The 27,645-nt window shown below is 34.8% G+C and overlaps 5 protein-coding genes across 10 annotated transcripts in view; 1 reads left to right on the forward strand and 4 right to left on the reverse strand.

The window, feature by feature from the left end:
* Positions 1 to 9,757: 9,757 nt before the first annotated feature.
* LOC114371761 (protein MAIN-LIKE 2-like) lies at positions 9,758 to 10,614 on the reverse strand. Its single transcript, XM_028329104.1, has 3 exons — positions 10,588 to 10,614; positions 10,006 to 10,503; positions 9,758 to 9,925 (listed from the first exon to the last, which is right to left on the reverse strand). The coding sequence occupies exons 1-3, from the start codon at positions 10,612 to 10,614 to the stop codon at positions 9,758 to 9,760; spliced, it is 693 nt and encodes a 230-aa protein (XP_028184905.1).
* Positions 10,615 to 11,724, reverse strand: LOC114371762 (protein MAIN-LIKE 2-like). Its single transcript, XM_028329105.1, has 2 exons — positions 11,350 to 11,724; positions 10,615 to 11,247 (listed from the first exon to the last, which is right to left on the reverse strand). The coding sequence occupies exons 1-2, from the start codon at positions 11,722 to 11,724 to the stop codon at positions 10,615 to 10,617; spliced, it is 1,008 nt and encodes a 335-aa protein (XP_028184906.1).
* Positions 11,725 to 13,642: 1,918 nt separating this feature from the next.
* LOC114369380 lies at positions 13,643 to 19,681 on the reverse strand. 2 transcript variants are annotated; one of them, XM_028326604.1, is made up of 5 exons: positions 19,556 to 19,681; positions 19,371 to 19,466; positions 19,185 to 19,283; positions 14,159 to 14,513; positions 13,643 to 14,048 (listed from the first exon to the last, which is right to left on the reverse strand). In XM_028326604.1, the coding sequence occupies exons 1-5, from the start codon at positions 19,577 to 19,579 to the stop codon at positions 13,873 to 13,875; spliced, it is 750 nt and encodes a 249-aa protein (XP_028182405.1). In that variant the 5' UTR covers positions 19,580 to 19,681; the 3' UTR covers positions 13,643 to 13,872. The 2 variants fall into 2 exon arrangements, with proteins under 2 accessions (XP_028182405.1, XP_028182404.1); XM_028326603.1 differs by having other exon boundaries at positions 13,757 to 14,063.
* Positions 19,682 to 20,877: 1,196 nt separating this feature from the next.
* Positions 20,878 to 22,749, forward strand: LOC114369373 (late embryogenesis abundant protein D-34-like). 2 transcript variants are annotated; one of them, XM_028326592.1, is made up of 4 exons: positions 20,878 to 21,264; positions 21,420 to 21,470; positions 21,783 to 22,094; positions 22,237 to 22,749. In XM_028326592.1, exons 1-4 carry the CDS (start codon positions 20,941 to 20,943, stop codon positions 22,402 to 22,404), a joined length of 855 nt encoding a protein of 284 aa, XP_028182393.1. In that variant the 5' UTR covers positions 20,878 to 20,940; the 3' UTR covers positions 22,405 to 22,749. The 2 variants fall into 2 exon arrangements, with proteins under 2 accessions (XP_028182393.1, XP_028182394.1); XM_028326593.1 differs by having other exon boundaries at positions 20,878 to 21,237.
* A 1,103-nt stretch (positions 22,750 to 23,852) lies between these two features.
* Positions 23,853 to 27,645, reverse strand: part of LOC114369849 (protein MON2 homolog) — a 32,271-nt gene continuing 28,478 nt past the window's right edge. For 3 of the 4 annotated variants that reach the window (XM_028327115.1, XM_028327113.1, XM_028327116.1), the window contains 4 exons: positions 26,306 to 26,445; positions 25,753 to 25,874; positions 25,451 to 25,658; positions 23,853 to 24,692 (listed from right to left, as the gene is read on the reverse strand). In XM_028327115.1, the coding sequence (XP_028182916.1) occupies positions 24,587 to 24,692; positions 25,451 to 25,658; positions 25,753 to 25,874; positions 26,306 to 26,445 (576 nt within the window). In that variant the 3' untranslated portion in view covers positions 23,853 to 24,586. The remainder of the gene's footprint in view (positions 24,693 to 25,450; positions 25,659 to 25,752; positions 25,875 to 26,305; positions 26,446 to 27,645) is intronic. The other variant, XM_028327114.1, reaches the window with a different exon arrangement.

The raw sequence follows: 27,645 nt of genomic DNA on the forward strand, positions 1-27,645 counted from the left end.
ATATAGATAATTCAAAAATAAATATTAAAAATAGAAAAAACAGTTAGAAAAACAAAAAAAAATTAAAATAAATAACAAAAAACATAAATAAATAAAACCAGTTAAGAAATATGTTCATGAGGAACCAATTTCATAACATTGTTCCAGGAACTGATTTTTAAAAAGTGTGTTCAGGTTGTAAACAGTATTATTTGTGTAAATATTTTTTCACTTGTATTATTTGGATAAATATTTATTTTATTTACATAAAAAAGTCTATCGAATTAAGCATTCAATATATAATTAATTTTTGAGTTTAATTACTTATTTGATTTTTATTGCTGATCCAAAAAACAACTTGTACAATCTTTGTTTTAATTCCTACACCTGAAAACTAGTTGCTTTAGTACTTACACATGCAAGAGCATGAACCAACATATCTTTAAAGTTAGACCCCACTAAACTCACCCCTTAAACTTTATGATAGAAATTAATTATTAATAAAGTCGATCAAAACATCGTACTTATATAATTGAAAAAAAAAGATGAAATTTAATTTACATATCAATTTAGATTTTATCCTTTTTGAAATGAATCGTAAGCATTCAATTTAATACTATTAGTTGGTAATATCTTGAAAAATAATGAATTGTAAACAAGAAAATTAATTTTTAGATCAATTTAATTTAATTTAAATTCAATCCAACTAATTGATCGAAAAATTCAATCCAATTAACTTTTTAATCTTAATTTTTTCAAAAGCATTAAAAGTCGACAAGCTCATCCATTTAGTAGGCGTGTTTATTTTAAGGCATCAAGATAGATTCTCGAGAATGAGAACTTAGGAAAATATCTCATTCTCATGCTTGGTACAAATTTTGTAAAGACATTTTGAGGAATGATTGATTTCCAAAAATATCAAATGTTCATATTTATGTTACTTCCTATTTCCATGGGAAGTAGTATCTTCCATTCACATGAAAATGAAAGTTATTTTTGTACAATAATTACCTCTTCTTCCACATTTCTTATTTCACTTTTTTTTTAATTAAATAATTTTTTTTTTCTGAAACTACTAACCAGTTAAATTTGGTCTTTAATCAGCTATAATAATGAGCAATCATATCAGAAACATAAGTTATAAATCAATAAAACACGACAAGTTCATAATCTGTCCAATTCGGGTAGGGAGTTCGATTCAACTTTTAAATATGTTTGCTCTACTGTTGCTCTTCCATTCACAAAAGGGAAAAACTTATTAACTCACAAAACATAAATTATTTTTAAGGGTTTAGACATTTATAATGTCATTTTCCAATAAAAATATGTCGTCTTTAATACTCCAACTATAAGACTTGAAAGAATAAAGTAGATAAAAAATACTCGTCATGTTTTTATTGATAGGAAAAAAAAACCTCACATATATGTAATAAGATTTATCTAGCCAGATTTTAATTGAAATATTCCTCAAAAGTTTAAGATTCTTAAGAGTGAAGTAGAAAATAATTTTGAGCTAAGGATTAAAATGTCATTCTAACAGAATGTAACTTATATCTATACGTAATCTATGAAGAAAAAAAATGCATATGCAATCTTCATAGTAATTATAGAGGTTGTTGTTAGGTACAACCAGCATTATTGCTGGTGCATCTAGCATAGTTAAAAAAATTCTAAAATTGCCCTTGCCTTATTTGTATTTGTGGAAGAAGAATCAGAAGCTCGCGGAAGATTGATACTCAACTCGCGGAAGAAGGGAATGCACGAAAGAACGAAAAGAAGGAGCAAAATGGCGAAATAACAAAAGGTTGGGGAGTTGTTGGGTGCACAAAAACATTTTTAAAAATACACAAGGGTATTTATGCCTTTTCATGTTAAGTGCTGGGTGCACCTAGCAACACTCAATCATAGACGGTGTAACTAAAGTTCTTTGGGTATTGCTAGGGGCACCCAACAACATTGCTGGTGCACCCAACATTTTTTATAATTTCCAAAATACCCTTCACCGTGTTTTTTTCTACAAAAAACTGGTTTATTTCATTTTTGTTTACGTTGTTGCTTTCTTTGTTTCTCCGTGGTAGTGTTGTGTGGTATTTGGAGCTTTGAAAGAGTTTGGGGTGTGTTGAAGTTAGAGATCTTTGCTTTGGTGTGTTATTTTTCAACCAAGGTACATATTTTATAACTTTTGTGGGTATGATGTTTTTTTTGGGTACGGGAATGTCGGAATACACTGTTTCAAAGGCACGAAAGAACTTCTTCCGTGAGAGTGCACAAAAGAACCTTCTTCTGCAGTTGAAATTAACAACTGCGGAAGAACCTTCTTCCGTGCATTCTTGCGGAAGAACTTCTTCTGTGAGAGTGCATGGAAGAACCTTCTTCTGCAGCTGAAAATAACAACTGCAGAGGAACCTTCTTCCGTGCATTTTTGCAGAAGAAGTTCTTCCGCAGGAATGCACGGAAGAAGGTTCTTCCGTAATTAATGTTACAATTTCGGAAGAACCTTCTTCCGCAGTTGAAAATAACAACTGCCGAAGAAGGTTCTTCCGTGAGTTAATTTGTTTTTCTAATTTTTAGATTATTTTGTATATGTATGTGTTATATTGGTTAATTCTATTTGTAATGTATGTCAAACATAAAATACATAAGATATTATTATATTAGTTGGTTGAAGTGTTGATTTTTTCGCCTAGGTTGAAGTATTTTTTGGTGATATGAACTATGTAGTTATAATGTTGAAATTAGGTAATTAAAACTTGAATTTGTTTTTTGTTAAATTATATATGTAGATAAAATATTTGTATTAGGTTGTTAAATCTTGAATTAGTCGATATTCATAGTTTGAAGTAATTATTTAGTTAATTTATTTAGGTTATTGTATTGTTCAAATTATTTAGTTGAATGTTGAATTAGGTGATAGTTATAGTTTGAATTAAGATGGACGAAGATCAATGGGCGTATAACAATACGATGTTTGAAGAAGTTGATATGGATTTTGAAGATGAACAACATTGTGGTGTGAATGAAGGATATGTTGATTGTTTAGACGCTTTTAATACTTCTCAGGTAATCATGTTGATTAGTTTCAGTCGTTTGGTTTAATGTATGATTTGTGTAAAAATTAATATGTTGGGGTTGCGTTGTAGGTCTTTGCAACCCGAGACGACATTTTGTAGTGGGCTCGAACGATTGCCCATGAAAACGGGTTTGTTGCAGTAATTATGAGGTTTGATACATATACTGGTAGTAGAGGAAGAACTTCATTTATGTTAATTGGGTGTGAAAGAAGCAGTCAGTACAAATGTAGGAAGAAAAAAATTGTTAGAAGAGACACAGGCACTAGGAAATGTGATTGTCCCTTTAAGCTTCGTTGGAAACTAGCATGGAAGAGAAGGTTGGATCGTGAAGTTGATCTGTGGGATTTACAACCATGAATTGGCGAAGACCTTAGTTGGACATCCATATGCTGGGAGATTGACAAATGATGAGAAGAATATCATTGTGGATATGACAAAGTCGAATGTGAAACCAAGAAACATCCTGCTAACGTTGAAGGAGCACAACGCCAACAGTTGCACAACAATCAAACAAATCTACAATGCAAGAAGTGCATATCGTTCTTCAATCAGAGGAGATGACACTGAAATGCAACACCTAATGAGGCTTCTTGAACGTGATCAATACATTCATTGACATAGATTGAAGGATGAAGTTGTGGTACATGATTTGTTTTAGTGTCACCTAGATGCAGTTAAGTTATGTAATGTGTGTCATCTTGTTTTTTGATAGACAGTACCTACAAAACAAATAGGTACAAACTCCAATTGCTTGACTTTGTGGGGGTGACACCAACAGGGATGACTTTCTCTGCTGGGTTTGCATACCTGGAGGGTGAGCGTGTGAGCAATATTGTATGGGCATTGGAACGGTTTTGAGGCTTATTTTTAAGAAATGATCGCCTCCCTGTTATTATTGTCACAGACAGAGACCTAGCCTTCATGAATGCACTGAAAATTATGTTTCCGGAGTGTACAAACTTGTTGTGCAGGTTTCACATAGACAAGAATGTGAAGGCAAAGTGCAAATCGCTAATTGGTCAAAAAAATGTCTGGGAGTACGTAATGGATAGCTGGGGTACTCTGGTAGATTGTCCTTCGGAACAACAGTTCCCTGAGCACCTTCAAAAGTTTCAAGTAGTGTGTTCCCTGTGGCCAATGTTCGTTGACTATGTATGTGAGACATGGATTGTCCCACACAAGGAGAAATTTATCACGGTCTGGACGAATAAGGTGATGCACCTAAACAACACAACAATAATTAGGTATTTAAATGTTTTATTATTTTAGTCAAGTTTCTTTTAATGATTTTTAGGAACATGATTGTTATTAATTTGTCTTGTCTGTTGTGTGTTTTAAATGTAGGGTTGAATCTGCTCATTGAGCTCTGAAAATGGTATTACATAATAGCCTTAGAGACCTTTGTAGTGTTTGGGATGCCATGAACAATATGATCACGCTGCAACACACTTAAATTAAAGCATCATTCAAAACAAGCACGCATGTCGTTGGAGATGTATATAAAAAAACCTTTTACAAAAGGCTTTTGGGAATGGTTTCGAGGTACGCTTTAAATGAAATTGCGTATGAGTTTGAGCGTGTATGCTATTTCAAAAACAATCCATCTTCTTGTGGTTGTGTCTTGAGAACCACGCTAGGTCCTTCTTGTGCATGTGAGCTACAAAGGTATGATGGTGGCAGCATCCCACTCGATGTTGTCCATATGTACTGGAGGAGACTTAGTTTTTTAGACCAGGGGTTATGTGAGGACGAAGTCAGCATCAAGGAAGAGATGAATAGAATATATAAAAGATTTGAGGAACTTGATGTCTGTGGCAAAGTTACTTTCAAGAGTAAACTTTGAGAATTTGCGTATCTCGATGAGAACTCTATGTGTCCTCCTTCGTCAAAGGTTAACACCAAAGGTGCACCAAAGAAACTGATGAAAATAAGCCAAAGATCGACAAAGTGTGATCTATCATATTGGGAGTATGTTGATGCTTATCATTTAATTCAAAATAGAAACACTTCAATCAGACGTAATGCATCATCTTCTGAACCACCGAAGCCAGCAAGGATGATCCCGATGTTGGATCAATTTACGCCATTTATACAGGGTTTCATTGAGGACATTGTTGATGTGAAAGTGGATGGTAACTGTGGATATCGGTCAGTTGCCATTTTGTTAGGTATGGGAGAATAATCTTGGGCACTGATGCGCAACGAATTGATTAAAGAACTTGGCAAATGGTCGCAAGACTACATAAAGCTCTTTGGTGGCACAGAGAGATTTGAACAGTTGAGGTTGTCCCTACATGTAGATAGGTTATCCAAGGTATGTTGTTTATGCTTTTTTTTTTTATAAATAATGTTTACATGACTGACACATGTATGTTTTTGTGATTTAGGTTAGTGTGGACAAGTGGATGGATATAACGGAGATGAGATATGTCATTGCATCAAGATATAATGTAATCCTTGTATCGTTGTCACGACAACAAAACTTCACATTTTTTCCTCTCAGAAGTCAACCACCGCCCGATTCTTCTACACACCGCATGATATGCGTCGGTCATATGTTTGGAAATCATTTTGTTCAGGTCCATTTGAAAATTCATTTACTGAAATATTTTCAATTATTCAATAACTTGGCTTGTTCGTTTAACTTATTATTGTTATTTCACTTACAACAGGTTTATCTCAAAGATCGTTGTCCCTTACTGCCTATAGCATTGTTGTGGTCAAGCAATTCATATCCTCAGGCAAAACAGTGGTCAATTGCATACGTAGGTAGAATGTAGTAGTACTTAAGCCTAATGACAATTAAAACAATGCATGTAGACCTAAACGAACACTGAAGCTGTAACATTTATGTATTTGTATTTACGATTGGATTTGTCTTGATGTAACACGTCAATATTGAAATACTAATGAATTGTTGCGTGAACAAATCGATGAGCTGGTCCATTTAAAAGCAATGACATGCTTGTCATGTGTCAGTGTCGTAAGTCACAAAGCATTGCATGACGTGACTCGACATTCATTGATGTGATAGGACAAGTAGTGATGTGATACGACAATGACTAACGTGACACGACATGACTATGAATGATTTGACTCGACAGTGATTGACGTGACACGACAATTACTGATGTGACACGACAATGACTAACGTGACACGATATTGAATGACGTGATGCATCTGTTAAAAGTGAAGCCACGCACCTGCATGCCATGTATATAAATGAGATATGGCCAGGCGCCCATCTGTCGCACATCAAGTGGTATTCACATTTTGTCAAAAAAAAAATCGACAAACAATGACATTCTTAGGAGAAACTTCCTCTCAGACGATCGTCAACTCAAGGTTGGCCTTCATTTTTCCAAATGAATTCATTATTCACAACGAGTGTGGGGTTTATTTTCAAAGTTCAACTCCAATGCCCATGCGAGTACAAAACATGTGCGATTTTTCAACTCTTAAAAGTAGAATACACAACACCCTTCAGCTAAACGACAATCAAGTTGTGGATGAAATTCATTACCGGTGACCACTCGAAGATACAGGTAACAAAATTCACTTCCAATGTATGCAATTGAAAGATGACATGGATGTGAACACAATGTTAATGTCTAATGATCGATTTTCATGTGTTGGACCGATTGAGTTGTTATGCACCGTTGGTAGAACACTAGATGAAATTTTAAACTTACTTGAACGCACTATGACTCCTACTCATGATGCGGTTTTGTATTACAACGGAAGGTGGAACATGCCACACCAAAACAACTTTGTAGGTTACGCATTCACAGGAAAAATTCCCCAAAAATTTGATATTACAAAAGGATGTGCCATAGATGAACTGAAGGATTTGATGAAGCAAGTAGCACCTAAAGGGATTCCTCCTCATGGGATTCATGAATCCTAACTTGTAAGGCATTTGTTTTTTCGACAACCTGCTCATTTGGAGTATTCTGACAAAGTTTTAAAATTTGAAATTATTGAGCTGAAATCTGACGATGACGTGCTGAAGGTGTTGGTAGAGTCCAATTATTGGAAACAATTTGTGCCAATAGAAATTTTGGCTCTCTTTAGTAAACCGGTTATGGAAAATGAGGATGAGGTGGTTACGTCGTTGTAGGATTGAATGCTAGTTTTATTTCGCGGTGTTTCATGCGAATTATATTTGTGTCCACCATATTCAACTGAATGTAATGTGTTAGTGTGTAAACAACTCTTTATTGCTTTGTTTACGATTATTGTTGTTTGTATGTGACCTATTTCTTATGTGTATTATATATGAAAAAAGGATGTTTAATGTCGTTGGTACTAATTAATTGTTTTTCTAACTTTTATGACTAATTATAATATGTGTGGAAGCAATGACTTCCAAGGTTATTTTGATGATGCCAAAGAATCAAGAGTTAAGCAAAGTTTCAAGCAAAGATTCAAGAATCAAGTTTCAAGATTCAAGAATCAAGAATCAAGAAGAATTAAGATCAAGATTCAAGAATCACGAGAAGACTTAATCAAGATAAGTATTAAAAAGTTTTTTCAAAAACTGAGTAGCACATGAATTTTTCTCAAAACCTTTTACCAAAGAGTTTTTACTCTCTTGTAATCGATTACCAGTAGCAAAATGGTTTTCAAAAAGCTTTCAACTGAATTTACAACGTTCCAATTGATTTCAAAATGTTGTAATCGATTACAATGTTTTGGTAATCGATTACCAGTGTGCTTGAACGTTGAAATTCAAATTCAAATGTGAAGAGTCACATCCTTTCACAAAAAAGTTTTGTGTAATCGATTACACTGATTTGGTAATCGATTACCAGTGATTATTTCTGAATAAATCAAAAGATGTAACTCTTCAAATAGTTTTTGACCTTTTCAAATTGGTTTTAAGTTTTTCTAAAAGTCATAACTCTTCTAATGGTTCTCTTGACTAGACATGAATAGTCTATAAAAACAAGACTTTGTTTTGCATTTCACAACAATCCAATCTATTAATCTACACATCTATCTTCTCCAATTCATTCTTTACACAAGCAAATTTTCTACATTAATTTCTGAGTCTCTTTGAACTTCTTCTTCCTCCTTTTGCCAAAAGCTTTCCAAAGTTTTCTGGTCTTCTAAACCATGAAAACTTGTGCTATTCATCTTTTTCATCTCTTCTCCCTTTGCCAAAAAGAATTCGCCAAGGACTAACCGCCTGAATTCTTTGTGTCTCTCTTCTCCCTTTTCCAAAAGAACAAAGGACTAACTGCCTAAATTCTTTTGTGTCTCCCTTCTCCCTTGTCAAAAAATTCAAAACGACACAGTCTGAGAATTCTTTTGATTCTTCCCTTTCTCATATACAAAAGATTTCAAAAGACTAACCGCCTGAGAATTCTTTTGTATCCCCATTCACAAAGTATCAAAGGTTTAACCGCCTGAGATCTTTGTCTTAACACATTGGAGGGTACATCCTTTGTGGTACAAGTAGATGGTACATCTACTTGGGTTTGACTGAGAACAAGAGAGGGTACATCTCTTGTGGATCAGTTCTAGTGGAGGGTACATCCACTAGGGTTTCAAAGAGAACAATGGAGGGTGCATCCCTTGTGGATCTTTGCTTGTAAAAGGATTTTTACAAGGTTGAAAGAAATCTCAAGGACCGCAGGTCGCCTGGGGACTGGATGTATGCATTTTAATTTCCGCTTTTACTTTTGGTTAAGTTTCTCTTCTACTCCTTATTCTCTTAACAACATAGTAAAAGTCTTAGAAGAGTAAATTTTTAATTAGTAAATGTTTAGGAATAATTAATTCAACCCCCTTCTTAATTATTCTGAGACCACTTGATCTAACAATATGTTCAAAATTATGTATAATTGTTAAAGTATGTTATTATTATAGTAATTGAATAATAAATTTATATAATTAAATGATAAACCCTTTCAATCTTTTTTATATATAACTTAATGCATTGGTTTGTTTGCCAAGTTTTGTTTTTTTTAATTATTATTTTATCTCAAATTGACGTAAAATGTGGGGGGAAGTGATTTTCTTGATTTCACTTTTTTCCTTTTAATTTCTTAAGAAATTAAATCATTTTTTTGTTGGATAATTCAAAAATAATAAATAATTTATGTTAATAAAAAAATAGAGTAAAAAATTATATTTTAATTAGTATAAAATATTTCTAAATAACTTATTTATTTATTTTCACTCTGTTTTCCATTGTCCCAAACGGGTAAAAAAAAATTATTCATTTATTTTATTTTATTTCTATTTATTCAAATATTATATTTTTTTACAATATTTTCATCTATTTTTATTGTTTGATTTTTTTCTCTATTTTGAACTCATAATCTAAATTAACTTAAAGAAAGTAATTGTTCTTCAAAATCTTTGAAAAAAAATTCCCATGTAATTTTTTTAATAAATTACAAATTTCTGTCTCCCAAGATGAAATAATATTATTTTTTAGTTTCTCCAAAGCGGGAGTAAATCACCTTGTTTCATTATTTTATCTTCTCTATTTTATATATTGAAAAAAAATTAATTTCATAATTTTTAGTTATTTACCTGTATCTTGTTTTATTTGGATAAATACTTTTTAACTCTCTATGTACGTGTGTGTGGTTTATATTTAAATTAAAAATGCTCTAAGTATATTTGTCTTATCACATATATAAAGGAATACTAAAATTAAAACTTTAAATACAATAAAAATATGTATCCTATTCTATGCGTCGTCTTTGTCGCGGCCTAAGGCTTCCATCGTGGTGTCACCTCTAGCGATCCTGAGACAACGAGTCATGATGTCATATAACTCAGTGCCTTCAGTGACCATCCTGAGGTTGAAGATCCGCTCTAAATCCTCAGCAATCACTTGACATCCTTGGCAGTCAACCTGTCACAATCAAAATAACAAAGTTAGTATCAGATTTTTAAAAAATTTAAATTATGAAAAATTACACAATTTTAGCTTACCACGACACCGTCCTCGGTCGGCGTGACGAACGGGTGCGAAATCCGGAAAAACCAATCCATGTAGTCTGGCGCTACCTGGCCAGGAACTACACAGATCTCCCCCGCGGGCACTAGATGGTCTGAAAAGTGCAGCCATCGGTCGTCTATATCAGGACCCGTAAACGAATCACGAACAGGCAACGGAGGGACGGTCTGAATGTACCCGAACTGTCGAAGCACCCGCTCTGGTCGAACGTAGACGACTATCTGACCCCATCTGAGCTGGCCCGTGTAGGTTGAGATCAGGTCGAAGCCCCTAACTACTCGGTGCTCTGCATAGGGCATCCAACACACGTCCGTGACAGGCAGGGCTTCTATACGTGCCCGGTATGGGATTCCCTTGATCCCCGTCATATGAGCCTTACTCGTAAGCCACCTGGAGGCACGTGGGCTTGCCTCAGCATAAGCATCATCAACGATGCACTGATGCATCATCGAAAAGTGCTTGTAAATCCAGCACTACAAACACGAAGTCAACATCAATAAAAAAAAACATGTATTTCGTCCTAGTTCAATTTAAATTATAAGTAACACAATATTTACCTGAAATAATGTCATGTAACCGGTCATCTACCGTGTAAGGGTCTGCGACGCTTCATTCAGATGGTCATACAAGTGCACCAATGCTGCTGCTCCCCAAGAGAATCCCCCTGCTTGGGCCAGGTCCCTGAAAGCCTCCAGGTGCACGACATAAACATGTGTTGCACTCTTGTTAGCGAAAAGAGTGCAACCGACCAAGTGGAGGAGATACGCGCGGGCTGCTACAACCCAACGTCTGGCCTGACACCTGCTCTGATACATTTCCCGGAGCCAGGACAATCGAACATAAGGCCCAGACGCCTGACGGGTCTCAGCTTTAGCCTCCTCAAAGCTGACCTCAAGCAGCTCCGTCAACAGCACGACCGCCTTGGAAGTAACCAACGACTCAAAGGTATGCAACGCGCCAGTGATGGGAAGGTGTAGGAGTGACGCTACATCATCCAGAGTGATCGTCAACTCTCCTACTGGCTGGTGGAAGGTGCTGGTCTCCCTATGCCACCTCTCAACGAACGCGGATATAAGTCCAGGATCAGTGGTGATTACCGAACACCTGATCAGTGGACTCAATCCGGTGGCCGCAATCATGTCTTCTATCTCAGGCGTTGGTCTCCCAAATTTATCTACTTTTCTACCGTGAGAGACCAACTTCAGCTCGGGTCGTTCCTAAATTGAATAACACATAACAGTTTATAAAAATGTCTATATAAAAAACAATCCAACTATAAATAATTATCATATAATTACTCAACGTCAAAATGTAAGTACCTCTCCACTCCAGATGCTATGTGCCACATGCTTGGCAAAACCAGTCAAAACCGATGGGTCGCGTGGCCCACCAGGGAATCCCTCATCAACAGCAGATGAATCCTCACTACCATTAATAGCCACTCCCTCTGCGTCCGCAGCATCGACGACACCTGTCATCTCCGGAGTAACGTTAGACACATGAGAAACATCCTCATTCAACTGAGGTACATCCTCAGGTGTTTGAGTAACGTCCTCAGTCACATGAACTCGTTGCCTACGTACTGAAGCAATAGACCTACGACGCTGAGGAACTTCAGGCTGATGCGCATCCTGACTCATGTCTCTGCCTCTACCAGTTCCTGAGGCACGACCTAACCCTCTTGTTCTAACCATCGTGGAGAATGGTGCCGCCAATGTCGCAGTCGTGATTAAAGAGCATGAGGCGGTCAACTATCAACTTGAGTCTAATGAGTTGGAGAGGTAGTGGTTGAGGTCAACAATGGTGTTGAAGAAGAAAGTGTGTACCATGGATTGAGAAACTTGTAATAAGCACGCATGTATTGCATATTGGTTAATCTGTACTACATTTGTATCATGGATTACCCAATCCAAAATACATTTGTATGTATTACGGAATGTATTATGAATTACACAATTCATAATACATACATGAGTATTATGGATTGATCAATCTATAATTATATAGAAGTGGTACACCACAATGGTGGGTCAATGCATCGTGGAGGTTCATGGTCATAGTCGTGCGCATGATGGTGTGATGTGGAGGTGGCATTGAGTGCAACAATGGTGTGTTGTGTGTAGTGGTGATATATCTAGGTTTGCTAGGGAAATATTAAAATTTTTGGAAGTGCTCCAAGTAAAAAATGGGATGCATCTAGTTCTCTCCTCACAGGAAATCCAAACTATTATTAGAAAAAGATAGAAATCCAAAATAAATACTAATTGGTATCTTTTGTCACCGGAAAGGATATAAAAATAAGCTGAAGTGGCTTTTGCACATGCATGAGTTTTTTTTTTTGCTAATGTAATGAATAAGAAGGGAGAAAAGTTTTTTTTCTTCTCATGCAGCATCATAGTCAAAGGACGTAAGTTCCAAGCTTTTGACTCAAAATACCAACAAGATTTCCATCAATGTCTATGTGATGTTTACCCGGAAGAGGAGATCAGGGAGCATAATAAAATCTATTTCGAATTTGGAGAAGTGAAAATGATATCAATGATAATTGTGCCATTGTTACATAGATCTTTGTCATTGTAGCAAGTAGGTACTATTTGATATATCTTGTCTATCATCACCTTGAAGAGTTTCTTATTGACTTAAGTATTGGAGTGTTTTTACTAGTATTTATCATTTTTTATGATATCTAAGTTGTATCAGAACTCTAAAGAACTAACTAATAATTCAATTTGTCATTTCTCATATACATATGCACTTTGTAATAGCAAATAAATAAAAAAACTAACTAATAATATGAATAAAATGATGGTTCAGGGATAATTTTCAAAATAAATGAGCAATATACAATAAAACATGTTGATGCGGAAGAAGGTTCTTCCGCAAGAAAGATTTCCTTCATGCGGAAAAACATTCTTCTGCAGGTGAAAGATGGTTTGTCTCCTTTGTGCGGAAGATGTTCTTCCGTTCGTTCATGCGGAAGAAGGTTCTTCTGCATGAACCAACAGAAGAACTATCTTCCGCACGAAGGAGACAAACCATCTTTCACCTACGGAAGAAGGTTCTTCCGCACGTTCACGCGGAAGAACCTCCGTCTTCTCCCTTGCGCAACAAGCAAAAACACAGAGGTCGTCTATCCTAAGGCCCGCATACACGATTAAAAGAGAAAGGAAGTTAGAACAGTACCCTAGATGGTGGAAGGTGACAAAAACGCAACAAAAAACCTTCTTAGCTTCGGCAATGGAGGAAGCGCGGAGAAGAAATGGACGCCTGAGGAGAGGAAGGAAGCGCAAAGAAGAAATGGTGCTGGGCAGAAACGTTTTTCTTTTTTTTTTAATTTTTTTTTAATAAAGGACAATTTTGCCAAATCAACTAATTGCTGGGTGCACCTAGCACAGCAACACCCAAGTTCTTTTTTTTTTTTTTTTTTGCTACAATGCAATTAAAGTTCTTAATCACATTAAAACAAAAATCTTATATCTTACATAACACCTAAAATGTATTCACCAAAAAATAAAACTTAAAAGGTGGACCGGCTTATCCCTTTTACTACTGATTACATATTTTTTATTTATTTATAGAAATTAAACACCAGGAATTTATAACAATCATATATTTCGCTGAACCAACTTACTACATATGGTAGATAGACTCTTTATTAATCATTAGAGAGAAAAGTATATAGTTCCATATTCAGTACACATGTATAATAAATCACGAGTATGTGAAGATATTAACCATTGATTTTCTTATAAACGACAAAACTTACTCCTTTTATCCTTGTTCATTTTCGAAGAGTATAGTTCTCTTCTACTAATTATATGTAATACCCTGTCTTGTTTACACTAATTTACCTCACTTAACCACGGAGCTAGAGGTAGCTCTATTAGCTCTTCTTCCTCCTCGTCATCATTAGATATCCAGCCATAGCTAGGTTTATACCTTTTGTCACTAAGTCCCGTCCCAAGTTGTGGGGAATGCGATACATGATTTTCGGCCAAAGCCCAATCTGGCTGAAACTCTGCAAGACAGTAACCTACGAGATAATTAATCACAAATACGTTTAGTTATGCTCTGAACCTTTGCTTGAAAACCAATTAAAAAAAATAAAGAAAATGGATAGTTGATAACCTGATTCTTTTTCTGCCTCAATGGGAGTTTCACTGGCAGCCTCGATTCTTTTTCTGCCTTGATAACCTGATTCTTTTTCTGCCCTGATGGGAGTTTCACTGGCAGCCTTGATTAAAAGTTGATTGGCAGGTTCAATGGGAAGTTCACTAGCAGTTTTTGCAGATACAGTATCCACACCATTGATGGGAAGTTGAATAGCAGTTCCACTGGGTGACGATACAATGTCCATCGCCTGATTAGTTAATGGTGTATCATCAGAAGTTTTTGTGTTAGAGCAAGCTAGAAAGGCACTGTTTGAGCATCCGGCAGGTGTTACCTCATTCGGACCATCTGGATTAGCCTCTATCAAACCATCCTTCACACAAAACAATACAAGACCACAGAACTAGCCCTTGTTAATACTAACTTTATAAGAATATATAGGTCATCAGATCAAAGATCCACCGGCAGATTTCCACAGGGCTGCAGGCCATGTTTTCCAGAAGTAAAAGAAGTTTTCATGGGATTACTCGATAAGATTACATGTCATCTCAATCATTTTTAAAATATTATATGAATCTCTCAAAATTGTAGCCCATGATTCACCATTACTTGGAGCTACTGAACCTCTCAAAAGAAAAGATTTTAATTTACACGTAAAATTAGGATTCTAAAGAAGCAACCACAGGAATTTAAATACAGAATCCTATTAACAAGTATCTTAATGTCTGAATGTCATTAGTTAGAAAATAAAGAAATAAAATGTATTTAATAAAGTACAACATTTAATACACTGACAACTTCAAAAACATTATTTCTCATTTAACATCATACAATAACAAATTAGAAGCTATGGCCTTTGCAAACATGTGTAAGCAGAACAAAAATTGTTCCCTTGGGGGGACGGTGAATCACATAATAGTAGGCATATTTGAAGAACTAATATAAAGTAATTGCATAGAGTCTTTCTTCAAAAAAAATATTACATAGAGTCTCAATCTGGAAAGTAATATGCTTTTGGAGACACAGCAGCTCATTGGCCATTGCTGCCCATGACATATCTAGAAATTGAAATAATATTGAATTTGGGAAGACACCAAAGCTGAAAGACTGAAAAATGAAGGACATATATAAAAACTAACCCATTTCTAAACTTAACATCATCCTAAAATATTTAATTTGGAAAGACATGATTGGCTAACGGTTATAATTAATGTCTCATGTGAGAGACATGTGATTTATGTAGGAATTAATAAATAAATAAATAATAATTATGGACTAAATTATAATTGGGTTAAATAGGAGAGTAACTGTTGGGGAGATTCGAGGGGTACACCTGTGAACCACGAGTCACCACATAAGGAGACCTGACACCACACTCTAACCCAAAACCTTAAGGCTCAGGTTTATGGGTCTTCTCCTAATTTATATGGTGTTCAACCTTTCCACTTCTACCCGATGTGGGACTTCACCTCACACTTGTAACCCAACACATCTCCCCCTCAAGTGTGAGTCTCTTCCACATGATAGTCTCTCCCTCGAGCGGAAGTCTTTATCATCCACGAGTATAGCCATGGCCACCTGCGGTACTTGCCCTGCCCGCTAGCCATTCTGGCCACCTGCGGTACTTGCATAATCGTCTGAGCCGGTCACCAACTTGAACCATCGGCTCTGATACCAATTGTTGGGGAGATTCGAGGGGTACACCTGTGGACCACGAGCCACCACATAAGGAGACCTGACACCACACTCCAACCCAAAACCTTAAGGCTCAGGTTTATGGGTCTTCTCCTCACTTATATGGTGTTTAACCTTTCCACTTCACTTCACACTTGTAACCCAGCACTGCTGCTTGGGAGTAGTGGTTATAAAAGGGATAATACCCACTGATGTGAAATAAGGTCGTCTTAAAAAAAATAGTCAAGGAAGTGAAATTTTCTTTTTCTCCTCTTTCAAGTATACTAGAGAGAAGCTCCACTATGGAGAAAGGAGAAAGGTACGTACTGTTTATTTATTATTTTTTATTTGTGAGAATAATAAATTTCAAGATCCTATTGATTTCCTATAATTGTTAATTTAGGAAATTCTTAAAATTTTTACATGCATGTGTTATAAAATTTATAATTCTCCAAGAATAATTTATTTTCTCCCAATTATACATGAACCTTAATTATGAAATTTAGGGATTTTTTTTTATTGCAAGTATGAAATTTTATGATTGTTAAAATTATCTCTCCAATTTCCGCTGCACATATGGAACCCATCATGATTTAATCTGTTGTACATGTTTTTGTTGTAAGTTATTCTTTGAAAAGCGGAAGTCTGTCAGCATTGCATTTTAGGGTAATTGAAAGAAAGCCAAAGCCGTATGGTTTTAGGAATTCTTGGAATTGCTATTCTCAATCCCACATGCTCATTTTTCCCCCGAATATTATTGTTGAATGCCATTAAAGGATTGAAAGTTTATGTCTTGGAATTAAATTAATGTGAATGCTTTGAAACTGTTGATAGCAATAAATATGTATATGCTACAAATTTGCTTGGACGTGCTTAAATGCAAAAGACAAATAAATGATATGTTTATGATTACCTGTTCTCTATGTTTGCATGCATGTTTGTATTAGAGTAATGTTAACATGTTTGTCTTGACTAAAGACATTATGTTGGACCAATTATGTACTCCTAACTAATGGTCATATTAAGGAGAAAACTAATTTATAATACATGGAAGAGACTATGTTGATTAAATAATGTACAACCGCCATGACTCAAATTGGTTCTTATTCTTAATCATGAAATTATGATGTACCCAATGTATAAAATAATTTAGTCATTTTAATGCGCATTATGTTAGTTTAAACTACTTATTTATTTAGTCCATAATGTTTAGTAATGTCACATGAGTCAAGTGGGAGAATGTAAGAATTAATGTCTCATATGAGAGACATATGATTTATGTAGGGACTAATAAATAAATAATTAATAATTAGGGACTAAATTGTAATTGGATTAAATAGGAGAAATTTGTAAAAGTAACTGCTACTTAATGAGAGTAATAGTTATAAAAAGGATTAATACCCACTAATGTGAAATAAAGTTTCTTTCCTGACAAAAAAAGAGTTCTTTCTAATCCTAGTCATCACGAACATAAAGAGACAGAAAAAATAGTTAAGGAAGTGAAATTTTTTTATCTCTTCTTCCAAGAAAATCAAAGTACACCGGAAAGAAACTCCACTATGAAAAAAGATACGCACTATTTATCTATTATTTGTTATTTGTAAGAATCATAGATTTTGATACGCACTATTTATCTATTATTTGTTATTTGTAAGAATCATAGGTTTCAAGTTGGTCTATAATTATTAATTTAGGAAATTCTTAAAATTTTTACACTAACTACTTCTATTCTCTTTCCGTTGAGTAGAACTTTAGTCTGAAACTCCCAACTTGTAAGTTGGTTCAGTGAAGGGAACTATAAAACAACTTTCAAACAGAAAAATATCAAGAAGTTGGTGAAACTGAACCAGTAACTTGCACCAAAGTTTAAGCTTTTACATCATTAGTTATATTTGAATTATAAGATAGTTTGGAACTAAATGTCAATCTTTTCATATGTAGAAGAACCCGTTGGAAACAAATAAAGGAAAATTGTACCCATTAGGGTTATGATTAGTTTTTACTAGGGACTTCAATGTAAGCATGATGATTCTTCCGCATCAATGGATGGCACTGGGGATTGACCAGGAACGGTATTGTTTTGAGTACTTTTAAGCTCAGGAGGTTTATTTTCCACAGTTTTGTAATGCACAGGCGCCTTGCCCGTTCCTTTTATTTTGAATGGGTTAAGATCTTCAAAAAGGCAACAAGGATCGTTGGGGTTGCTATGACTTATGGGTATATGGTGCAACTTTGATATTCAATCTTGTCCCATCACCAATATTCATTCCAAGAGTCCCTTTGTACATAGAAGTACCAGATAAGGCTAGAAAATTTTCTCGCTGGTTAGGAGTCCCTCTATTGGGAATTTTAAAAGGACCAACACCAGTGTCTCTGCTCAAACCCAAGTTTGAAGGCTCTGGCTTCTCAAAATATGATTTTTAATTCCAGGGCAGTGGATGATATCTTATCACAGGATTTTGATTACTACATTCACCATGAGAAGTTGGGATAAGTCTTGAGTGAAATTCAGTATCCTTAATGGAAGGTAAATTAAACAAAATCTTGGGATTGTAAGACTTGAAGGTCCTATCCTTGGTGCTTAAAATATCAGCTGGGATAAGTGTCCTGGAGCTGCTATGAGATCAACCAAAAACTCCCTTTCACCCTCCAAATTGAAAACATCAAGGCTTATTAAAATAAAAGAAAAATACCACGAAACATCTTATGATAAGAACAAACAAAACTTTGAAAAGCCAAAAAAAAAATGTAACTTTCCTACAAAAACCCTGAGGTATTCATATTTCATACCATTCTACTATGAATTAAACGAGCCAACGACAGAAACTGACTGCCAGATATTTTTTTTGGTCTTGAGTCAAAGATCGCAGGTGTCTCTCAACCACTGGGTCAGAAACTAATCTCGCTTACGATTTGTGGCTGCCACTAACCCAAGGAAATTTTACACACGGTGAGAATCAAACACGAGTTCTCCTGCTAAATATATCGTTCTCACTCATGTGAACGCAGTGGGACCTTAAACCCTTGCGGCAACCCTTTGGGTTCTGGCTGTTAGATATGCTAATTTGTTTCTAGAAAGAGAATAAAATAAGCAATCTAATTCCCAAGAGGCAGATCTTGGTTAAATTTTCCTGAAGTAAATGTTTTGTGCGAGTATGATACTGTTCTGTTCAACAAAAATTGACTCGGTTTTTCACAGCCAGCAAACAAGTCCACAACATAAACACAAAACAGATCAAGATAAATCATAATTATTACGATTGAAGCAATACATTACGACATAACAATAGCAGAAAATGAAAATCCAGAAAAAAGAACGCAGAGACCATATAGTTGCTTGGAGGGTAAGAAACAACAGAAGAAGCGTTACCTGAGGTGAAGAACTGGCTTGTTCTTCAAGAAGCGTTTCGATCAACAGAGAGTAAGCGGATTCTTCGATGAAGACCCAGCCTTTGTTGCCACCGTAAACCTAAATCCACAAACATTATGATTTTGGCGATAAAATAAAATCAAATAATTTAGGTTGAATGAAGAGAATAGTTTTTTTTTTTTTTACTTTGAGGAGGCTATTAACGGCAGTTCGGACGAGTCTGTTGGGGAAGCCGTAGGGTTTCATGGCGTCGAGTGCTGCCTCCATTCGCGACTCGCCTTTCTGCAAATCACAAACACGAATCAGTTCATGGAGAGAAGAAAATAAAAAGTGATTGATTGAATGAGAAAAGAGAATGTGAAACGACATACCTTAGGACGTCGTTTCGGAGCCATGAGAAGAAGAAGAAGAAAAAATTGCAGAGGGAATTGGGTTTATGTTTGCATTTGCTCACACAATGTCAGTTGGTAGTAGTCACTTGGGGTGGCATAAGACACGTGACGGGGACGCGCGAAAATGATGAGACACAGACTGACAAACAGACTCTTCAATCTTTTCAGTTTTCATTATTCTAGGGGAACTCTAAATTTTTAAAATAATAATAAAAGAAAAAAATGAAAAAGAAACAAAACAGACGTTAAATATAATTAATAAAAAAGAGTGACTGAGTAAAAATTAATAATATAAAGATAGTGGAAAGTTACTATAAGTTATAAAAGAAAAATTTGAAAAACTTATGAAGTAATTCAAGGGTGCGTGAATTTGTTTTATGAGATCTGAACACTAAATAAAAATATTTTTTTATTAATAGTTTAGAAATATAGATTAGGCTCAAAATTAGTGGACTCAATCCACACCACTTCACTTCATAAAAATTTATTTTTTTGAGTTTGATTAAATTTAATTTCATAAATGATCACTTAATTCTATAGTTTTAGATTCAATTTAAAATTGTGATTATATTACACATTTTATTTATATTTAATTTTATACAAAAATATAAATAATTAAAATTTAAAGTCAAATGATTTATTTGATCTTTTATTTTATTTTGATATTTTATTTAATTAATTTTATTTACATATTTTTCAAATTGATTTGAAATGATTCTTTTGTTTGTTTTTTACAATAAAAAATTGTCCTTCTATTCTTGTAATGTTATCGCTGATAATGAAATAAATACACTAAATATTTTCATTATATACACTCTATTAAATATATTGAATATTAATATATATATTACTGGAATACGAAATATAAATCAGTTGCAATTTTCTTTTGATGGGGCAACACATAAGAAATATGCATGCATATATCAACACGCATGTTGTAAATGGACGAAAAGAGATTAAAAGGAGAGATATAGTGTTATATTTATAGAAAAAGCTTGCTACTATACATGTAGCATTTTCGGAAAAAAAGGGCAACAAAGATAAATAGACTCGGTTATGACGGAGACGCTCTAAATGACATTTGTCTTCGCTTTCTCAAACAAACGTCAACAACCAATGGTTTCATTGAGCCACACAAAAACAAGTCCCAATTAGTTTCACGCCAAGTGTTGCTGGCAAGTCCACCGTGTTTCTCTCTAACATTCGCCACGTGTCATCACTGCATGCCCCATGCACGTACAAACAACTAATCATATATATATGTGTATATATCATCCATCCTATCTCATTCCACACCCCTTTCAACTTTGCATGCACATCACCAAAATAAAACTAATAGACAAACAGTGTGTTGAAGAATTAAGATGAGTCAAGAACAGCCTCAGAAGGAGAATCATGAGGAGGAAGGAATCAAATATGGAGATGTGTTCAATGTGAAGGGAGAGATGAAAAGCAAGCCGGAGGCGCCGGTGGACGCGGGGATGATGCAAAAGGCGGAGACGGAAACCACTGGTAAGACCCAAAAGGCTGGTGCCGCGATGCAATCGGCGGCGGCGAAAGATGAGAGAGGAGGGATGGCGGGGCACAAAGATAAGAATAACGTTGCCGCTGATGGTGGTGTTAGTGTGACTCAGACTGAGGCTCATCTTTCGGGGAGCCAGGTGATATCGGAGTCCGTTGCAGGACAGGTTCTCCTTATATATATATATATATATATATATATATATATATATACTCACACATTATACGCCAAGAAACTCTAATTTATTATTATCATTTAATTATTTGGATTTTGGAGTGAGGTTTTTGTTTTTAATTCTTTTTTTATTAATTGGTTTTGTAGGTTGTTAACAAACTAGAGGAAAAGAAAAGGAAAGTTAATAAGTTGGTTGAGGTATTAATTCAATCTTTCAACACAAATCATGATATCCTGTATGTTTTACTTATAAGTGATGCTTAATTATTTTTTTCGCCTTAATTAGTTTTCCTGGCATAACCGAAAGCTACCGGCCTAATCTAAAAAAAATTATAATCTTCTACTATATATTGCATGTGTTTCCTATTTTATTTCCACTTCATTTTTTTTAATCTTTCTTTTACATTAGGTTATTATTTGGTGATTAATTACCATATATTCATATTTACATTACGTAATAACCAAAAAAATATAATATGATGGGAATTACGTACTTACTGAGATGTATAGGTGGTGAAGCAATTTAACCAAAAGGCTCCACTGAATACGATGACGCCACCTTCTATTGTTCAAGAAATGGGCGCTGGAGGTGCTGGAAGCGGGATCACCATAGGCGAAGCACTCGAGGCCACGGTTCTGACCGCCGGAAAGAAGCCCGTCGAGTGGAGCGACGCCGCGGCGATTCAGGCCGCCGAAGTCAGAGCCACTGGACGCACCAACATCGTCCCCGGCGGTGTTGCCGCCGCGGCTCAATCTGCCGCCACACTCAATGCTCGAGTTACAAAGGATGAGGAGAAGATCAAACTCGCAGATATTCTCGCGGTACGTCACGATTAATTAATTTCAATCATTTGATAACACACAAGTTGAAGGTTCGATTCTTTTTAACAAAAAGAAAAAAAACTAACAATTAATATTTATGGATAAAAAAAAATAAGACACAAGTTGTTGCTGTTGTTTTCAGGATGCGACTTCGAAGTTACCTTCAGACAGAGCAGCGACTCGGCGAGATGCAGAAGGGGTGACGGGTGCAGAAATGAGAAATGATCCAAACCTCACTACTCATCCTGGGGGCGTCTCTGCATCCGTCGCTGCTGCTGCTAGGCTTAACAAAACCAATACCAACACCTAATAATAATAATAATCATATTTAAACTCATATACCATACCATACCATACCATGTATGTTATCGCTTTATTTCCCTTTTACTTTCTTTCATCCAATGAATGAAAAATGAGAGTGAACAAATCTTATGACCAAGTGTTAATTAAGGTGCTCGGGGTATCTTCAGGGGACCATTTTCTATCAATAATCTTATAAACTCCATTTTCCTTTTAATTCTTTGATCTAGCTAGTTTTCTCCAAAGCAGATGGGTAGAGGTAGACATTTAATCCCCCCCTGCATCTGCTTGGAATCGCTACAACCAGGAGTATGGTTGTAACTTCATGAAATGAAATTCTAGTTTACAAAATAAATAAGAAATACACCTTTACTTTTTAGGATGATGTGTTGTTCTTTTAGACAATTTTCTTTAATTAATATTAAGGTAATTAAAGTGAAAATATGAGCAATAACTTATGATGAGTTGGTAAAAATGTTTAAGTAAAAATAAATGTAACTAATCGGAAAAAGCAAGTTTTGATTAATAGTTAAGTTGTGCATAAAAATAAAGTTGTATAATTTTTTATAAGAACTTCTACTATAAAATAAAAGATATATTTTTCTTTTATAAGTAATTGAGATTTTATGAAATTAGACAAATTCTCTCACGTTATTTTAACGTATTTTATAAGTAATTAGATTTTATGAAATTACATAAATTCTCTCATGTTATTTTAGCATAAGTAATTGAGATTTTAACATACTTTTTAAGTAATTGAGATTTTATGAAATTACACAAATCTTCTTGTTATTTTATCGCTTATAAAAAGAACACAATGTAATATTTTTAAAATAATTAAGAGAGATTAATTTAAGCAATTAGAAAAAATTGATGTAAGGGCAAAAGAATAAGGGGATTTTGTACAATTTTACAAAAACCTGTCACTGTAATTACTCATTCTTTATAGCAATCTATTCATAGTTTTTATTTTATTATTAAATCTCTTCATTAAGCGACTTTATATAATAAATTGTATTTTATTAAGAATATTTTATTGAAAACCGTCTTTATTAAGAAACTTCATATGCTCGTTTTGTTTAATAATTATATCTGGAGTATAATCATGGAAAACATGTTTTTTTTATTAAAAGAATTAAGGAACATAAAGATACCTAAAATGTGTGTAAGTTGTTCTTCGCATCTGATTAGCTGAATATTAAGATGCATATACATTGCAATGACTATAAATAAAACGAGCGAGGATATAACAAATAAAGAATTGCAATATCCCAAATACTTATGATTTTTGCTCCGAGTTTCCCAGATACTTTGATCTTTCGGCTCTATGAACACTTCGTAAAAAACAGATAATTATTCTCCAAAAGTTAACCATCATAATTCAAACGTCATTGTTTTGATATGAAGCGTAGTTTTTCAAATAAATTTGAAAACATATGGGCGCTCATCCTACAATAATTTTCTCAATTAACAACATTTAGGAACGGGGATGGAATTGAAACTATTTCTTCTCCAGGGGACATGTTCAAATCTAATTCAAGAATTCCGAAATATAATGCCCGTTTGTTTCTCAGTCTCCAATCAATAAGATATTAATACATACATTGAGCATTTAAAGGACCAAGAAGGTTAGCACTAACAAACAAACAAAAATAAGGCCTGGGCCCGAGTTTAAAAAAATTGGGCTCAAAGTCAGACTCATTTCAGTGTGATTTGGTACAACAAAATTGGCAATGCAAGGGGCATATTGATCCTCTTACTAGGACCATTTTAACGGATTTCTTCCTCTTCCTTAGCGGTTCCTGTCTTTAGAATATCTGGTAAACCACACAATTCTGTCAGGTGCTCCATTGTTTTTCCCAGATTTATGGCTCTCCAAGTTTTGCCCCAAATAAATTGTATTGGGTTGGAGAACCTCAAACGGTTTAACAATGGACTACTGGAAAACTTTGATCTGTCGTAACTTGAGGTAGGCCAATCATGGGCATGTAGCTGATGGAGCTGAGAAAGTATGGATGACCATAATTTATGACAGGCAACAGAGAAAAGACTGGGAAAACCTCCTACAGGTGGTTCTAGTCTAGTCTACAGAAAAAAAAAATAAATATACAATCCTAGACAAGGGTAAAAGAAGAAAAGCTAGGTATTTCATCACCTTAAAAATTTCGAAGCAAACAACTTATTAAATGGGCTTATCTGGAAGTATTCTTTTCACTCGCCAAGCTGAGCTTTTCCAGAGACAATTCCTTGGTGACTAATCGAAGCAGTACTTGCACCAGCTCCCGTATTCTTAATTCTCTGTCCATCGAAAGAACAAAATTTTGAAACAGAAAAGGAAGAAGAAAGAAATATATAATGAAAAACAGGAAAAAAAAAATCTCGGTTTTCTCTCAATTTTCTAGAAACGAAGGTCCCTTCCAAGATTATATAGTCTTCGTTTAAACAAGCACTTGATATGATTATAAAAAAAAAGCATATGTATTGTTGGACACGTAGGCCAAACTATGCCTTTTGCCATTGTGAAGTGACCTAGCATCTTTTGAACTAGCTTGTGCTGTTGGAGGTAGTTTTGAGATTGTTCGACTACTTTAGAAGATTTTTTTAGTACTCATTATCAAGTTTTTGTAAAATGCATGGATAGGATAAACAAGAACCGTGTAACTTTTGTTTATATTTGTATATCAAGTTTTTCACAAGTCTGTTTCAGTGGTTTTGTGACTTTTGACTCCCGTGACAGACTTGTATCTTCGGCTCCTTATGGGTTTAAATCTAATGACATCTGGGGTTTTCTTTACCCGCTTGTCAAAGAGATTGTCAACCACTTTTTAAGCATATATATATATATATATATGTATATATTTTTTCTTGCTTGATTATTATTAGTATTTTGTTCTGTGAGAAAAATAGAAATAGAGGTTAAGAAAATATAACATTAATGCATATTATGAAATCTCATTTCCAATCTCCAACCAACCCCCGGACATCCACTTGCAAAAAGATTCCACGTGTGTGCATGCCATATAAAGCATGGTTGCTCAAATTTATAGTTACTTTACCTTGATGTAACAAGCTCACAAAAGGAAGGTAATAGCGCAAACAGATGGGGACGGTTGTCATGCTTCTCCTTTTCCCTTGCTAGTTCAGTTCTCAAGAATGGGTGTAAAGGGAGACTGGATGCTGCATCTGGATGAATTACAAGATGCGCCAGTTCTTGGAGAACATAAATAATTTCTTCAAGTCTTGCTTTTGGTAATGGACAGTCACCTGCAGGAAAAAGAAAATAGTTAAGTAGGCAAAAACAGGGAGATGAAATGAAGATTATTGATGCTGTTTATCTTTCATTAAAATAGAAGCACACCTAAGCCATTTTCATCTGTCAGAAACCTGCTCAAGATGTATTCACATCTGGTCATGAGCACTGTAATTGAGATTTTGCTGACTTCAGATCTTGTCATATTCCAATTGACTTCATTAGAATAACTAACCAAACATAAAATCGGTCAACATATCAAGATAATATATATAGTAAAACTAAAAAGCAAAGAGAGAGAAGAAAATAAGGACTAGAGATCAAAGCTAGTTAAAATAAACAATACGTATAAAAAGCAAGAGCGTGGGGGGTGGGGGGAGTCAGGAATTGGTGGCAATCTTATACTTAGCTAGGGCGAATTGATCAGATCTCAACAATGTAAATTTTAGGACATGGATTCATCAGAATTTTTTCCCAAAGAAAGCAGTCAATTGCATACAAAAATGCATGATAAAGGTAGATTACTAAAAGCATCCATGATATCTCACAGAAGAGACATGTCTACATCCATGACATCAATTAAAAGATACTTTACATTCAGAATTTAGATATTGGAGAAAATTTTCTAATATGAACTAAAGAAGGTTTCAAAGGATGGCACCTGCTCAAAGAAAATAACTTCTGTAAACAAGTCAAGGAAAATCTGCTGCAGTGAGGAGGCATAAGCTCTACAGTCTCAACAGGTAATGAGCATGTGCGTGATGCACAACGGTCCAATGTGGAGACCAGTCGCTGCAGAATCTGAGAACATGCACATTGTTAGAACATACGAAAAATATCCAGTAGGATTAGTTTCCCTATTTCTTTGGTTTCCATATCTCCTTATATTTCACAATTTCTTTCCTTATTTGATTAGGATTAAGAGTTTAGTATTAGTATAAATAAAGGTTGTTGCTTTATGTTTTGCATCTCATATACAACACAAGACAATAACAAGAGTATATTATTCAAAATCTCTTCACATTTTCCTCCCTCAATAGTCAATACCTAAAATGTTATAATTTCAACAGTATTAAAAAGGATAAGTAAAATGTCCCACTGAAACCTCAAGCCAATGGCAGGTCCATTCAACTACATAATCTGGAGTGCAACAAAAGCTCAAAACAAGTCCATTTCGGTGACTTTCGCAGCAAACTAAGCAAACAACTTTAGTACCAATGACAAATATATAATCGTTAACCGAATTAATTATTACTCAAAAGTCATGCATAGGAAGGGATGTGTCGTCATTCAATAATAGAGCTAGATCCAATAAACAAAATATAAGAACTCTTAATATTAAATTAATAGATAATTTACATGTTAGTTTCTCCACAACAGTGATACAGAATGATAAGAGGCAGCACCACCATGTGCAAATATAATCATTGTAACAAGGCAGAGTCATATCTTGCAAGAAATACAACTAAAACTTATAAATAGTTTTAAGTATTTTTATTATTCATTATGGTGGGAATCTTCTATATCAACTTTTTTCAATACCTCTTTTATAGTTTTATGGATGATGATTCAAAAGTTAGCAATGCAATTCTTGGACGAAAATTTTTGAAGTGTAAGTACATCATATTATCATTGATGAGATAAATTATATTTATTTTGAGGATATGGGTAAGTGCTGGGGAACCTGATCGAAACTGATACTTAATTATGGAACAATGTGACTAGCTCCTTAAAACAGTAGTCCTCTGTAATTCATCAAAACAGAAAAAGAAAAGATACCTTATGCAACCTCTCCACCAAAAACTTCCTTTCCTCTCTCTCTCTCTCTCTCTCTCTCTCTCTCTATATATATATATATATATATATATATATATATATATATAGATTCCATTTAGACATTATGTTATTCCTGTAATAGAATTTTCTCTCAGCTATCACCATTGCCAAGGTGGGTTGGTTCCATGATCCTCTTATCACCCTACCCAATGCACACCTTCGTAA

Source organism: Glycine soja, chromosome 10 (genome assembly GCF_004193775.1).
Source record: "Glycine soja cultivar W05 chromosome 10, ASM419377v2, whole genome shotgun sequence".
In the NCBI taxonomy this organism is placed as follows: Eukaryota; Viridiplantae; Streptophyta; class Magnoliopsida; order Fabales; family Fabaceae; genus Glycine; species Glycine soja.

Excerpts from the sequence above, each read along its gene's own strand:
- LOC114371761 (XM_028329104.1), bottom strand. The coding sequence starts at position 10,614 with ATGACCGGTTACATGACATTATTTCAG. Across the intron at positions 10,504-10,587 it reads GTTACATGACATTATTTCAG|TGCTGGATTTACAAGCACTT; the intron begins GTAAATATTGTG and ends TCGTGTTTGTAG. Across the intron at positions 9,926-10,005 it reads CGACCGAGGACGGTGTCGTG|GTTGACTGCCAAGGATGTCA; the intron begins GTAAGCTAAAAT and ends TGATTGTGACAG.
- LOC114371762 (XM_028329105.1), bottom strand. The coding sequence starts at position 11,724 with ATGGTTAGAACAAGAGGGTTAGGTCGTGCCTCAGGAACTGGTAGAGGC. Across the intron at positions 11,248-11,349 it reads ATAGCATCTGGAGTGGAGAG|GAACGACCCGAGCTGAAGTT; the intron begins GTACTTACATTT and ends TATTCAATTTAG.
- LOC114369380 (XM_028326603.1), bottom strand. The coding sequence starts at position 19,579 with ATGGCTCCGAAACGACGTCCTAAG. Across the intron at positions 14,514-19,184 it reads AAGCCAGTTCTTCACCTCAG|GATGGTTTGATAGAGGCTAA; the intron begins GTAACGCTTCTT and ends TTTTGTGTGAAG. Across the intron at positions 14,064-14,158 it reads TGAGGCAGAAAAAGAATCAG|GTTACTGTCTTGCAGAGTTT; the intron begins GTTATCAACTAT and ends ATTATCTCGTAG.
- LOC114369373 (XM_028326592.1), top strand. The coding sequence starts at position 20,941 with ATGAGTCAAGAACAGCCTCAGAAGGAGAATCATGAGGAGGAAGGAATC. Across the intron at positions 21,471-21,782 it reads AAGTTAATAAGTTGGTTGAG|GTGGTGAAGCAATTTAACCA; the intron begins GTATTAATTCAA and ends TGAGATGTATAG. Across the intron at positions 22,095-22,236 it reads AACTCGCAGATATTCTCGCG|GATGCGACTTCGAAGTTACC; the intron begins GTACGTCACGAT and ends TGTTGTTTTCAG.